Genomic DNA, 16,472 nt, shown 5'->3' with positions numbered 1-16,472 from the left:
TAAATACATAAAATGTTAATTGAACTTCTTCTTTAACCCCTGTAGTTAACTAGGATGTATGTACAGGACGCATGCGTAATAGTTTTGACAGTTTGGGTCTGTGTCATTAGTTTTTTAGTCTTCGTAACTAGATCCGCTTATTTATTAATTAATGAACTTTATTTGAAATAAATAATTATAAATAATAATTGTTGTAGCGGTTAGGCTACTTCGATCCTGTTTACAATAATTATAAAACGAAGCATTATATGGCAATAAATCAAATAATTCCAATTAAATCCGTCCGACGTATTATATAAAAGTGACACAGACCGACAACGCGTGAGGTAACTCTCACAGGTCGTATGTGCGTACATCTTTACTCGGCCAGCAGGTCATCCTCGTACCAGGTCAGTCGTTTACGGTGTTGCCGGTTTCTCCAAATATCTCAAGACTTTTTCTACCAAAAAATCGGAAATTCCAAAACATGGAGGACTTATTCCGATGGAAGATTTCAATACCAAACATGGAAACAAAATTGAACACATTGGAGATCGAGGACTTGGGGAGAGAACCATAAGATACCAAATAGACTAATGAATCCGATCATGTTCTAATAGTCAAACTGAGAAAATAGTAAAATCGAATGAAATACCGCAATTGAAAGATCCCAATAAACGAATGATTGAATGAACGTTTGAATAAAATGAAGGATGAAACAGTTGATGGCTTAAAGGCAGCGATTTGAACCAAGAAAACGTCCTGGATGACAGAAGAGATTCTGGAGATGGTGTAAAGAGAAATAAAAGCTAAAGAACACCTAGAAAGACATAGAGCTATATAAAGAAAGGTTGAAGATTGAAGCCTTATGAAAGAACTATAACAGCCACCATATACATAAAAAAATCGGCGGATTCAAAAGGAATTTGAACAAACTCGAATTGCAATATGGGAAAGACAAAATTAGACATTGAAAAAACAATTTTGGAGTAGAGGAAGCGATGGAAGGATCAACCAAAAGATGGTAAAGCAACAGGATCTAATAACGTACAAGCAAAATTCTACCGACTTCTTGTTACTAAAACGAATATCAATCAGAATGGTTCAGAATGTACTTCTTAAAAAACCAGACGACAAGAAACGTCGAGAATACCGTATGATCAATCTCATGAACCATCTTTTAAATATAAATATGTTTGGCAAAGTGATCCACAAGAGTATTTACAAATTATGTGAGAGCTAAATATTCCCCAGGATTAGGCATTTCGATGTGTATGATGGAAATGAAAGACTCAAAGAAACAGGAATTAACTCTAAGGACTTGAGGATATCAGTCAAGGCTTCATTCATCTTCAATTTATACTTCAAGTGGATATCCAGCAGAGAGGTTTACTAAAAGGATACAGGCTGAAGAGTCATAATCTTTGGCTTGAAATGAAAATAATAATGCGTTTTCTTGATATGAGCAAAAAAATAGAAGGATTCGAAATGTGGTATCATGGATCCCTGGACTTCTTCGGTAACAAATTTGAAATAATAATGAAAAATAACGAGAAGTGATGATAATCATACAAATTCGCAACCTGCAATACCTCGGCCATGTTATGCGGATCCTGTGAAGTAAAATACAGGAAGAAGATGAACTTGGAATTGCTGAGGACGTGAAATTCGTCACGAATAGGCACCATAAGAAAACTATTGTCGACCATATTGTCATGCCGGACCAAAGATTGTTTTTAATTGACTTTTTTTATTCAAAATGAATATAAAATAGAGGAAAATAAAACGCCAGTACTAACCTTGAAGCTTAAACTTTACCCTATCATAATCATGTATTTTGAGGGTTGATTAACGTGTGGAAATGCCTGTAGATAATCTTGAACTTCTGTAGATGCGGAAAAACGTGCCTTGGTAGCTTCTCCAAAGAAAGTAAATCTTGCAAATACTGCTTTAAGTAGATCTTTGATCTTATTACTGATGATTAATGATATTAAATATATTTGATAGTGTATATTTGGTTAATGATGTATCAAATCAGAATATATTTTTATTCTTGTTGTTTGTGAAATTACACGGTTACCACCTGGTTGCCTTTCACTGTTTTTTCTTTATTTTATTAGTAGGCCATGTAAACCACACGACTAATTGGAAATATTATTTCCTATTATATTCTTCTTTTTTAATAAACAATTTATAGGTTATGTTCTATAATACCAATCCCTTTAATGAATGAATTAGGTCGAATAGAACCATTTATATATTCACTATCGTCTGCCATGGGAAAAAAAACGATACATTATAATGAGATAAAAAGTAGTCGGACGAAAATGCCACTCAAACTGCTTGCACAGGTGTAGAGATGGGTGTAATACAACAGTTGTAATAACTTGAAACATTATTAATAACTGGAATATTTAAACGAGACTGGAAATCTATAAAAATACGTACATTACAGTCTAAAAAACTGAAAATTAAAACAATCAAATGTTTTATTTGTACAGAAAAACATTCTTATCAAAGTTTCTCCTTCGTGACTTCGTTCCTGAGTAAAAGATATAATTTAGAAATTAAATTCATTATTGACATTTATCTTTTAATAACGAAAGATAATTTTCTTAGTAATGAATATAAAAATCGAATAATTATATTACTTATATACAATTTACATCTTTTCACGGATCTAATGATCATATTAGTCACTGTTGCTTCACGAAAAAGCATCTCCCACCTCTATTCTCTCATATCTATGATGCGTATCGTCATACACTATATATTATGAAAATTATAAAAATTAGAAGTTTGCATTTAATTTAATGAATAATGGGAAAATCGTGTTAAATTATGGATAAATAACTTGTCAGCAAATTAATGAAGAATTTTTTCTAATTAAGTCAGTTTGATGGTCAAATAAATTAAAGAAAATGATGTTTCGCATCTTTATCTTTGATTATTTGATTGAAAACCAGGATTCTATCATATCCAACGTTTAGTCCATACCTTGTACCGTCAGATTACTGTTTATTTAGATCTAAGGCGCTGGTGGAAATTGGATTCAAATAGAGATGTTGGAAATGCAATGCGACAATTTTTCGCATCTAAATCCGTTCGATATACATTTGAACTGAACTGAAACTATTGAATTTCCAGCAAAAATTCATACGATTCGAAGAAAACCCACCCCCGATTTGTATTGGAACCAACAGGTCTTCAAACTATGTGTCTCACGGTCGAAAGAATATGAAAACTGGGCTGGGAGATACTAGAAATTCCCACCCTCAGTCAGGACTTACCACCTTGAGACTATCACGTGTTTGGAGCCTCGGAGCTTCGACGAAGAGGCCTTTCAAGGAATTCTTCGATTCCAGCTTCAGAAAAAGTGGTAAAAATGTGTGTGAATCGTTGTAAATATTTTCGATAATGAATAAATGTTTCTGCGATCATGTTTGAACCACCCTCGTAATATTTTTATGCGAACAGGTTTATTTCCCGCAAATCGTCACTTAAACAAAACATTGATACACTATTACATTCCAGAAAACAAGGTATCATCTAAAAAGTGAAGGAATCAGTCAAAGCGAAGACAATCAAGCCCACGATTTGTACTGGGACCCGACTATTACGTGTTTGGACCGCTGAAAAAAGCCTCGGAGCTTCGACGAAGAGACTGTCCAAGGAATTCTTCGAATCCGGCATCGAAAATCTTCAGAAAAAATTATAGAAATGTGTAACTAATGAGGGGAATTACCTAGAGAAACTGTGAATTGTTTTAAATATTTTCGATCATATTTGAACCACCCTCGTAACATTATTGTACTTACAATGAAGAAAAGTAGTCTCCAATTAATATTAATGCTATAAACAAAAGATTGGCCCTGTTAAGACTTCACGAGGAGCTCTCGAAACAAGTTTTTACACATATCATTATCAAATTACCGGACTTACATCTAGGACTAGTGATTGAATCAAATATCTTCATCCGAATCAACATAACCCACTTTCAAATAAATACTACCGTTATGCATTAAGCTAAACCTTTGTTTTTTCTTCATAATCATTAAATAGGTTACAGCCTGTTTGAGTATCGAATCGAAAGTTTTTTAGAGTTTGAAAGTAGATCGTTGAAAATTACTTGTTCCATTTCAATATCTTCAAGTAATGCATTTTGATGAGTTGCATTAAAGAGTGAATTGATTAAAGTGCACGGTATACACGTGGACCACGAGAATTCATGATAGATCAAATCAAAAACAACGACGACGTGTTCCAAGTTGATTTATGACATTATAGAAGTAGTGTCGTAGAATATATGAAAATATCGACCTGACTTTTCAACCAGTTATGGTTTTCCAAAGCTCAAACCATCGTAAATATGTGAATATTTGTAATGGTGAAGATTATTTTTGTATAAAATTGAAAAATTTTATTCAACTTTTACAGTACTTTAAATTTAAGAATAAACAGTTTATATTAATCTTTTCCACTCCCTTTCCGTCATGATTTGAAAAAGTTATTGAAAAATCGAATACCTCAAAGTAATTCAGTTAAAATATGAAAAAAATACTTTCAGAATTTGTATTTAAGGAGCCATTTTTTTGGACTGCTCAAGTAGCTCAGATAGTGATCCAAATTTACCCTTATAAATTGACCAATCTTACGGATTGTCACAATTACTTACCGTGAGATATTCAAATGCTTTTGCCGTAAGTTTTTGTGTAGTTTGTAAGCTTATTTGATTCATTTTAGACATTATTATTTCTAGATTTATTGCGAAATTGCTTCTTAAAAGTTACTACTAAAAAATAATAAAATTTCCTCTTGAAAATAAGATTTATTTACCACTATGTAATCTTTTGTCTAGACAAGCGGAAAATATAGTCCAAAACATAAGAAAATTGGAAAATTGTGGAGCCGGATTCTGACTAAAACTCTTTCCATCTAGACGTTTGATGTCGATTCACGTCAATCCATGTCGATTGACTTCCATTGGAGAAGATTGAGATCGATTATCGATTCTTATTGATTCATGCCTTTCAATGTATATCGATTGTTATCGATTAACATCAATTCATGTCATTTGAAGTCATTTTTCGTCTATATTCGTCAAGATTGAGATCGATTGTCGATTCTTATTGATTCATGTCTTTCAATGTTTATCGATTGTTATCGATTAATATCAATTCATGTCATTTGAAGTCATTTTTCGTCTATATTCGTCAAGATTGAGATCGATTGTCGATTCTTATTGATTCATGTCTTTCACTGTTTATCGATTGTTATCGATTAATATCAATTCATGTCATTTGAAGTCATTTTTCGTCTATATTCGTCAAGATTGAGATCGATTGTCGATTCTTATTGATTCATGTCTTTCAATGTTTATCGATTGTTATCGATTAACATCAATTCATGTCATTTGAAGTCATTTTTCGTCTATATTCGTCAAGATTGAGATCGATTGTCGATTCATATTGATTCATGCCTTTCAATGTATATCGATTGTTATCGATTAACATCAATTCATGTCATTTGAAGTCATTTTTCGTCTATATTCGTCAAGATTGAGATCGATTGTCGATTCTTATTGATTCATGTCTTTCAATGTTTATCGATTGTTATCGATTAACATCAATTCATGTCATTTGAAGTCATTTTTTGTCTATATTCGTCAATATTTAGATCGATTATCGATTCATATTGATTCATGCCTTTCAATGTATATCGATTGTTATCGATTAATATCAATTCATGTCATTTGAAGTCATTTTTTGTCTATATTCGTCAATATTTAGATCGATTATCGATTCATATTGATTCATGTCTTTCAATGTATATCGATTGTTATCGATTAACATCAATTCATGTCATATGAAGTCATTTTTCGTCTATATTCGTCAAGATTGAGATCGATTGTCGATTCTTATTGATTCATGTCTTTCAATGTTTATCGATTGTTATCGATTAACATCAATTCATGTCATTTGAAGTCATTTTTCGTCTATATTCGTCAAGATTGAGATCGATTGTCGATTCTTATTGATTCATGTCTTTCACTGTTTATCGATTGTTATCGATTAATATCAATTCATGTCATTTGAAGTCATTTTTCGTCTATATTCGTCAAGATTGAGATCGATTGTCGATTCTTATTGATTCATGTCTTTCAATGTTTATCGATTGTTATCGATTAACATCAATTCATGTCATTTGAAGTCATTTTTCGTCTATATTCGTCAAGATTGAGATCGATTGTCGATTCATATTGATTCATGCCTTTCAATGTATATCGATTGTTATCGATTAACATCAATTCATGTCATTTGAAGTCATTTTTCGTCTATATTCGTCAAGATTGAGATCGATTGTCGATTCTTATTGATTCATGTCTTTCAATGTTTATCGATTGTTATCGATTAACATCAATTCATGTCATTTGAAGTCATTTTTTGTCTATATTCGTCAATATTTAGATCGATTATCGATTCATATTGATTCATGCCTTTCAATGTATATCGATTGTTATCGATTAATATCAATTCATGTCATTTGAAGTCATTTTTTGTCTATATTCGTCAATATTTAGATCGATTATCGATTCATATTGATTCATGTCTTTCAATGTATATCGATTGTTATCGATTAACATCAATTCATGTCATATGAAGTCATTTTTCGTCTATATTCGTCAAGATTGAGATCGATTGTCGATTCTTATTGATTCATGTCTTTCAATGTTTATCGATTGTTATCGATTAACATCAATTCATGTCATTTGAAGTCATTTTTTGTCTATATTCGTCAATATTTAGATCGATTATCGATTCATATTGATTCATGCCTTTCAATGTATATCGATTGTTATCGATTAATATCAATTCATGTCATTTGAAGTCATTTTTTGTCTATATTCGTCAATATTTAGATCGATTATCGATTCATATTGATTCATGTCTTTCAATGTATATCGATTGTTATCGATTAATATCAATTCATGTCATTTGAAGTCATTTTTCGTCTATATTCGTCAAGATTGAGATCGATTGTCGATTCATATTGATTCATGCCTTTCAATGTATATCGATTGTTATCGATTAATATCAATTTATGTCATTTGAAGTCATTTTTTGTCTATATTCGTCAAGATTGAAATTGTCGATTCATATGAATTTTTTTGTTTTAGTTCATTTAGTACAACTTTTGCATAAAGCAAAATACTCGGAACAAATCCGATTACTGAGTGTCCACACATTCTTGAGCTAATGTTGTCCAAGCTCCCTTCTGTCTTTCTCTATTAGTTTTACATCTTATTTTACTTAGTAGAGTTCAATTTAGTCTTCCATATTTGACCTAACCTAACCTAACGTAACTTAACCTAACCTAACCTAACCTAATCTTTGAAAATAGTGCATTTACCACAAAATATCGAGAGATATGTAAAATATTAGTTGTAGATTTTTGTTTAAGACACACGAGTTGCATATTTTTTCTACTAGCTCAAATTTTGATGTTTGATTGTAATTTTTTCACGCATTAGTGCGAAAAGTATGTTTCTTTTGGCGATAACGCTGTTTATATTAAAAGTGTGAAGTTATTAATTCTCTTTGAATACATAAAAATAATAATTATTATTAATATCAGTAGAAAAATTAAAAATGGAATGAGCGCGACTTGAACCTGGGACCATCCGCCTGTGAGCCTCGAACTCTAGCCACTTTTCTGATAATACATGAAATTAAGAGTGATTTGAAAATTATTTGATGATTGGAATATAATTTTGTTTATTTTTAATAAAAATATTTTGTTTCTAGAAAGTGGTCTTGGTGATTCTTCAAAGAAATGGTTTTACGTACGTTCTTGATTGTTTGTTTCCTATTCTACGGGGTAAGTAAAGAATAACTTTTAGCCATTTCAATGGGCGAAAATTATTTAACTTTTAACATATTTCAATAGAAGCGAAGCTCAATAAATTCCTTAATCAAGTTAAACCGAATTAAACATTACACATAAATTAATTGAAATTCGTTATTGTAGTCATTCACATTGATTGTACTGAATCAAGTGTTAATTATATTCACACTTAGATGAATGAAATTTGCCAACAAAAACCTTCATTAGAATACGTTTTCAGTTACTACATATTTGATTTTGAAAGGTTTCTAACTTCACGAAATGAAACTAATTCGATGTTCTTGTGTAGGCGGATAGACAATTGCATAATGGTGATAAAAAATCAGTATCGACGTTTCGTTTTTATTCAAAAACCTTCAGTGTAATGCTAGTAGTATTCAATCCATATGATTTACACTCTAAGATAAATATTCATCATTCAATAATTACAGTCATTATGTTTTAGCAGACTTCACTAACTTCGGGAAATAATATTCTTTATTTCCGTGAATCTAACGAAATATGTAGATGTGGCAAACTGCAGGAATATGCTACAGGGAAACGAAATTTGTTTTATCAAACAATAAAGTCATAGACAGTATTGTTCAGGATAATAAATACAAAACGATCGCAATTGTTGATGTGAAAAATTTTATTTCATCAAAACAATGCTTCTGTGAATCGATGGAGAAAAATTTGTCAAATTACCTTTAGATTTACCGCCTCATTTGTTATATTTATGTGATAAATCTCCTTTTGCGGTTTTTTAATCAACTATGTGAGAAAAGTTACATTATTAACAATTTTTATAATAAATTGACGTTTTTATTGTTATTTTCAATAAGTCTCGTATCAATTTTATCACTGACGTTTTTACTAACTTGAATTTAGTTATTAGTTCCAGTCAATTAGCTCCACTCATTTCGAAAACCTCACTTTCAACTCTGACATTATAAATACCTTTAATATATAAAATAACAGATTCTGACAAGCTCAAAAATTGGCGTGAAATATCCAGAATTTCAAATCACAATAGCTGAAACTAATTGCAATGCCGCTTGATTTGCCCCTCATCGAAATAACATTGCCCTGGCATATTAGTTCTCTTAATACGTGTAATAAAGCACGTAGATAATTGCCGTTTAATTTGCCATTCACGAAAATTTAATTGCCGACTTAGGGGCTCGTTGGCATCTGTGGTTAAGCAAGGAAAAGTCATTTCTTACCTTTAAATGATTCCGGACTTCATACATGGTTTTTTGCCCGTTTTGCCCCGGATGCCAACGAGCCCCTAAATCGGCAATTATATCTTCGTGAACGGCAAAATTAAACGGCAATTATCTAGGTGCTTTGTTACACTTATTATATAGGGGAAAGCAAGATTCGTTGGGATTCATCATTTGATATCTACTGGTCGCTCGGAAAAGGTCACAGATAGTTCAGGAATAGATTTCGCCAAGCAGAGTGTATGTATTCCAGAGAGTTGCCAGTTAACTTAACTATCAATGTAGCGAACCACTCCCTTGCATATTAGTTCTCTTAATAAATGTAACAAAGCACGTAGATAATTGCCGTTTGATTTGCCGTTCACGACAATATAATTGCTGACTTAGGGGCTTGTTGGGATCTGGGGTAGAACAGGGAAAAGTCATTTCTTACCTTTAAATGATTCCGGACTTCATACATGGTTTTTTGCCCGTTTTGCCCCGGATGCCAACCAGCCCCTAAGTCGGCAATTATATTTTCGTGAACGGCAAATTAAACGGAAATTATCTACGTCCTTTTTTACACTTATTTTATGGAGTGTATGTATTCCAGAGAGTTGCCAGTTAACTTAACTATCAATGTAGCGAACCACCCCCTTGCATATTAGTTCTCTTAATAAATGTAACAAAGCACGTAGATAATTGCCGTTTCCGAAAATATAATTACCGTCTTAGGGGCTCGTTAACATCTGGGGAAAAGTTATTTCTCGCCATTAAATCATTCCGGATTTATACATGGTTCTTTGCTCGTTTTGCCCCGGATGCCAATGAGCCCCTAAGTCGGCAATTATATTTTCGTGAACGGCAAATAAAACTGCAATTAAAACTAAGTAATTAGTTTTTGTTATTGTTAAAAGAGAACCTTGTTCTATCTGGAAATGATTAACAGCAAATTCTGGAAACTTATCGACAAAAAACGGCAATTTTTGAGCTTGTCAAAATTAGTTTTTCCATAAATTGGTCCGTTAATTTGACAGATCTCGATTAATAGGAATATGAGGTCGTATCAACACGAAAAAAGCCTATTCTCTTCTTGACGAATTGTATTCCAATTACTACACAAGAAGTATCTCGATTTTATTTTTTGAAAGATGTGAAAAATATTTACTTTCCACTATCACTTTTTGACAATAATTTTCTATTATTCCCCTGTAGACTAATTTTAACAAGCTGAGTATCCACTTGAAAACACAATTATAGTTATGATCTAATCGCTACGAAAGTGAAACAGTCAAAATTATACGCTTGAAAGAGTATGAAAAGTATGTTACTAAAAGCACTTTCTGATGATAGCGAAAACCCACCTCAAACGATATTCCATTAATTTTCCTCGGAAAATAAAATAGAACAAAAGCTTTAACCTACATGATTCGTGATGCGATGATTACGTTAAAAAATTCTAATTTTGACATCATAAAACGTATCTGAAAATAGATGAACAATGATCCAGATCGGATGTATCAATTGGTTTTTAATTATTGATAGAATGTAGAGCATCGGCCCTCGAGGGGGCCCGGTTCTTAACGGTTCCTTGCCCGGTCGCTTCTGGCGGAAGCTGACCCACACACGTGGTTTAAAATGTAAACAAATCGTAAGATAAATTACTAATTAAAAAAAATTATTTTTATTATTGAAAATTTCCTGCATTCCAAAAAGTGCTGTACATCCGCATATTAATGAGAATTTGGATTTGGGAAAGCTGTGCGCAAAATGAATGCAGCGTTTGCTCACAATGGAATAAAAACAGCATCGCGAAGATGTTTCCATCGAGTGTTTGGACTGAAGAAGGAGAACCGGCTCCAAAGAAGACAAAGAACGATCCACCTGCAGGTAAAGCCATGGCTTCGATTGTTTTGGATGCGCGTGAGATAATTTCCATCGACTTGGAAAAGGAAAAACTATTCCTGGCAAGTACTTACCCCAAAGTTTGAGCGAAGAAATCAAATAAAACAGCACCCTATTCGCCAGATTTAGTCTACGGACTATTTTTTGTTCCTGGACTTAAAGACATTGAGGAGCTTGACGATTCTTTTTATAAAATTTATTGAACATCCCCTATACGCCTCTGCTTTGTGTAGATTCTTAAGAGAGACACCCTGTATAATAAAAAACAAAATGTATATATTCTAGTAAGAAAATTATGACAATAACTTATGCATAACGATTGTTTTCAATGCAGTCATTTAGGATGAGAATGTGGGTCGTTGCATATAGTTTTTAAGAAAAAAAATTTGCCTGCATTTACAACAAAAACCGCAGTCACGTTAATAATGAGAATATACCAATTACCGGCACTCAATTTTCCCACAACGATTTACTGAAAACGTTGTCATTATAATTCCTAATCGAATAATATTGATATTGTACATAAAAGGAATCGAACAAAACATTCTACTTTCTACAAGAATTGTCTAAAATATGGGATGTCTCGAAATTATAGGACAAAAAGTCGATAATTAAAATTTAGTCATCAATGTTAATAAACGTAGTATTTGTTATTTTATCCTGAATACGTTCGTGAGCAAAAAAATCGACTCGCTTGAGTAGTATGAGCTTCAAGAAAAAGACAATTCCGTGTTCAGTTTTTTTACCAGTGACTCGCGATTACAAAAACGTCGATTTTTTTGTTGACTAGTGTTTTTTGGATTGAACACAATCTACTTTACACATATCCTAAGAACAAATGCAAACTTGTTATTCAGTGGATACAACATGGCGGATTTTCGATGCCAGCGCCCTCGATTGTACTAATTTACAACACAGATTATCTACTGTATTCTATATAATTCATTTCCACCCAGTTACGATCTCGCAGTTTCCTAAATTCACGATTTAAAAAAAAACATCTTAGAACTGGGACACGATTGTCAGGTTGCAGAACTGAATTTGTGTTGTTGCCGAAATTTACATACTAGCTAACCTTCTTTTTGGTATGTTTTATGATAATTTATCCTGAATTTTACATATTTATATTAAATCAACAATTAAAACCCTAGTAAACTATAACCGACGAATATTCATGTGGAAAATGGAGCTTAAAGATCTCTTTGAAGCATTTGACGAGGTGGGTTTAAGCTACGTAGTAGATGGTAGAATAGAACGCTAGTGAAGGTGTCTTGGTTAATGAAAAACTTGTCAACAATTCACGCTATACTCAAAAGATACAGAAGCTTTGAAGACTAAATAACTAAAGAACAAAATGTACCAGAGGGATATATCACGGTTAATAATGTATTAATAGATGAAGTAATAAAATTAATGTACCGGATGGATAACTAACCAATGCCGTCGACCGTAACGGACTATACAGGGTGTCCCACGACGAGTTAAAACTATCTGAATATAGTTCTACCGGAAATCGACGGTAACTTTTTAATTTTAAATGGAACATCTTGTATATTATTACATTTTTGAAATCTACGTGAAAATTTAGTAAACATTGTCAAAAAACTTTTTTCGAAAAATGCGTACTTTTTGAGTTATTAGTTTTTTTGTAAAATATTTGACCGTTACAGACCCTTATAAATTATTTTTTTACGAGGAAACCCTTAAAGATATAAAAATGGTATCTTTTCGGTTGTTTTTAGCAAGGCTGGACGTATTTGAATCTATGTTGAAAAATTATTCATTATATATAGGGTGTGTACAAAAAGTGTTCAAAGTATAACTTCATAAATATTAAATTTCTTTTTTTTTTCAAATAGAACCACCGGATTTTTCCTATTTGAATGCATTCAGTGGTAAGAAATAAGGTAAGTTTATGAATATTTTCCTATACCTAAATCTTACCGTTATTCAGATATTAAATGTTTTCTGTAAATTTGTCGAGATGCAGATGCAGGTTAATAATTGGTTCTATTTAAAAAAATGAAGAAATTTGATATTTATGTTGAACTTTTTATACATACCCTGTATAAAATGAAAAAAATTTGATTATAGATTTAAATACGTCTGATCTTGCTAAATGCAACCCAATAGAGAGCATTTTTATATCTTCAAGGGTGACTTCGCAAAAAATAATTTATAAGGTTCTGCGTTGGTCAAATTTTTTACAAAAAAATTAATAACTCAAAAATTGTGCATTTTTCGAAAAAACTTTTCAGACAAAAATATACTAAAATTTTACGCAGATTTCGAAAATGTATTAATATACAGGGTAGTCTATTTAAAATAACCAAGTTACAGGCTCTAGTAGAACTGGCCAACTTTGAAAATATTTTAATTAAAAACATCGTATCCGAAAACCCAATCGGGGAAATTTTAATAATTTTACTATAAATATTTTGCCATATACAGATAGTCTTAACTCGTAGTGGGATACCCTGTGTAACACTTTCAGGGAAAAGAAATAAATTAAAATATGGATTTGAAAAACTGTTTTTTTTTTCAAGAATTTACTTAATTAAGTTGTACTTTATATACAATAATCGAATTGTTCAACAAGCTTCAGTCTATTTCTTCAAATAAGAGGTAGGGAGAATTTGAAGCGTTTTTATCTAAAAATGTTTGAAGTCCGGTTCTGTTTAACCGATATGATTGTTCTTTCGTTTGAGTTATGGAGTGATGGACCCACATTTCATCCATGGTTATGAAACGGAGCGAAATTTTTGTGAAACGTTGCCAAACACTCGATGGAAACATCTCCAGTCTCGTCGAAACTTTGTTACTTAACAGTAGAATCTATTTTACTATTGATGGCTGTCAAACAAATACCAAACAATGTGGCGTTTTCCAACTTGAAACGTATGCTGCATAGATTGTGGACTTTCTAATACTTTTGTATTTTTAATTAACTACCCCAATTTCTAGGTCAAGCCAGGTACTTCTGGGAACTCAATTTTTTTCGATTTTTTCAAAAACAGTAACTTATCTATTCACCTATATTGTTTTCACATTTTTAACAAATATAATAAGTAGTAGTCCCACAAATTTCTTTTTGATTTGATTCACAATTCAAGAAATTTAAAATAAAATCGTTTCTAGAAAATATGTTTTGACTTAAAATTCATTTTTCACGTATCAATGTTAGATTGAACTGATTTAACATATTTTTACTACATTTCGTATCCATTTTTGTCTGTGTTTGATCAATATTTCAATAGATCAAAAGTTTTTCTTCAACAAACTGACGGAAACAATAATCGGCCATTTTCATCAAAACGACCGTCTAAAAACGTAATTTGAAATGGCTTCGGGAGGCACGATATTAAATTTATCTGGGTTTCTGTATTTGATTGAACTTCATAGTATAAAGTAGGATCAATGTTTATGACATAAAGGCAATGCCAATAATATTTATTTTAGTTTTTATACAAAATTTGTGAACACAAAATGTAAGCATATTATTATTTTATAACTTTTTCACTTCAAAAAATATCATATCTAATATCTAGTATCTCTTGTTTCAGCTAACTGCCTTTGCCGAAGAAGTTGAGGTAGTGGAAGCCGTTCAAGGTTCAGAGGAAGTTAAGGAATTGAACCAAAACGAACAGGAGCCCAATCCCGATCAACTAGCTTTAGAATCTTTGGAAGAAAAATCCGATCCACCGCAAAAATTAGCTTACAATAGCGGACCACCATCTCGGAATCCGAACCAACCTTCAAGAAACAACGGTGGACATTTCAGTAACCACAAACCCTTCCCCGGACAAAAAAACAACAACAACCCGTTCGATAACAAGATAAATTACAATGGACCACCGCCTCCATTACCACCGAAGCAAGCCATGGACAAATACGGTACCGAAGGTGGAGATATTTGGCCGGCGCCGGTACCGGATATGCCCAAAATATTATCGTTAGACGTGAAATGCGAGAAGAATTTGATGAAAGTTTATATAGGGTTCGATAAACCATTCTACGGTATAGTTTTTAGTAAAGGTCATTACAGTAACGTGCATTGCGTTCATTTACCAGCTGGTTTGGGAAGAACTTCGGCCCATTTCGAAATTGGAATTCACGCTTGCGGTACTTCTGGTAACACCGAAAACGGTTTGTACGGTTATGGAGCAGAATCTGGTTCGGGAACGTACTTCGAGAACATCATCGTTATACAATACGATCCTCAGGTACAAGAAGTTTGGGATCAAGCGAGGAAATTGAGGTGTACTTGGCACGATAACTACGAAAAATCCGTTACTTTCCGACCTTTCCCCGTGGATATGTTGGACGTAGTTCGAACTGACTTCGCTGGTGATAATGTTGGTTGTTGGATGCAAATTCAAGTCGGAAAAGGTCCGTGGGCATCCGAAGTTTCGGGTCTAGTTAAAATCGGACAAACAATGACCATGGTATTAGCTATAAAAGACGACGATAATAAATTCGATATGTTGGTAAGAAATTGCATGGCTCACGATGGAAAGCGAGCACCAATTCAGTTAGTTGATCAAAGAGGTTGCGTCACGAGACCAAAATTAATGTCTAGATTTACAAAAATCAAAAATTTCGGTACAAGTGCTTCGGTATTATCGTACGCTCATTTCCAAGCATTCAAATTTCCTGATTCTATGGAAGTTCACTTCCAATGTACCATTCAAATCTGCAGATATCAATGTCCGAACCAATGTTCAGATTCTTCTGGACAACATCTTCATGGTTTACTCGATTTATTGCACGGTCCTGCAGATACTAGCTACGGAGCACCACCTCCTCTTCCAATCGAAGCTTACCTACACCCGGGAAGACCTAGAGATGAAAGAAGATCTAAGAGAGCTGTTGCAACTGATCCGGAAAAAGAAGTTGGAGTCAATAGGATTATTAGAGTAGTTTCTACTGGGGATTTAACCTTCTCTTTAGATGAGAATACCAACACCACCACCCCACCAACTATGGTATTTCCTGCTAAAGAAGAACTTACCAACGGCGGTCTTATTTGTATGACGACGCCTGGTTTTGCGGCAACTCTTGTTATTTTATTAGCCATTTTAGTAATATCTTGTCTCATGTCGGCATTTTTGTGTGTAAAATTGAGACCTTTTACCGGGAATAAGCTAGCGGGAGTCATGGGATACGCTAATTCACAAAAAGGGAAATCTCGAAGTTGTTTCTATTCATAATTATAAGTAAGGTTCAAAATTTTATTCAAACAGCTACATGCCTGGTCGTATTAAATGAAATTATTTAGCATATAAAATGTTTTCAATTATGTTCCATGGAGAAAATTGCCCATATAATATACGTAGATACACAGAAAATACTAGTAATAAAGAAGACTGTTGATATTTCATAATATCGAACTGATTCATAAGTTTTGTTTGTGGTTATGATTCCGAATCGGTTTAACGCATGCGCACTATTGAAATTATTGTTCATAGATCGATGGTTTTACGAACGACAGTCTCGAAA

General features: G+C 32.8%; 1 protein-coding gene across 1 annotated transcript; it reads left to right on the top strand.

The window, feature by feature from the left end:
• The first annotated feature begins 10,885 nt into the window (after window positions 1-10,885).
• Window positions 10,886-16,183, top strand: LOC130895793 (uncharacterized). Its single transcript, XM_057803343.1, has 2 exons — window positions 10,886-11,035; window positions 14,537-16,183. The coding sequence occupies exons 1-2, from the start codon at window positions 10,886-10,888 to the stop codon at window positions 16,181-16,183; spliced, it is 1,797 nt and encodes a 598-aa protein (XP_057659326.1).
• The last annotated feature ends 289 nt before the right edge of the window (window positions 16,184-16,472 follow it).

This window comes from Diorhabda carinulata, chromosome 6 (assembly GCF_026250575.1).
Source record: "Diorhabda carinulata isolate Delta chromosome 6, icDioCari1.1, whole genome shotgun sequence".
Lineage (NCBI taxonomy): Eukaryota > Metazoa > Arthropoda > Insecta > Coleoptera > Chrysomelidae > Diorhabda > Diorhabda carinulata.
Note: the sequence above shows the minus strand (reverse complement) of the source record. Positions and strands in the feature narration are given on the sequence as shown.

Coding starts and splice junctions, on each gene's coding strand:
- LOC130895793 (XM_057803343.1), top strand. CDS start 10,886: ATGTTTCCATCGAGTGTTTGGACTGAAGAAGGAGAACCGGCTCCAAAG. Junction 11,036..14,536: donor AAAAGGAAAAACTATTCCTG/GCAAGTACTTAC, acceptor CTCTTGTTTCAG/CTAACTGCCTTTGCCGAAGA.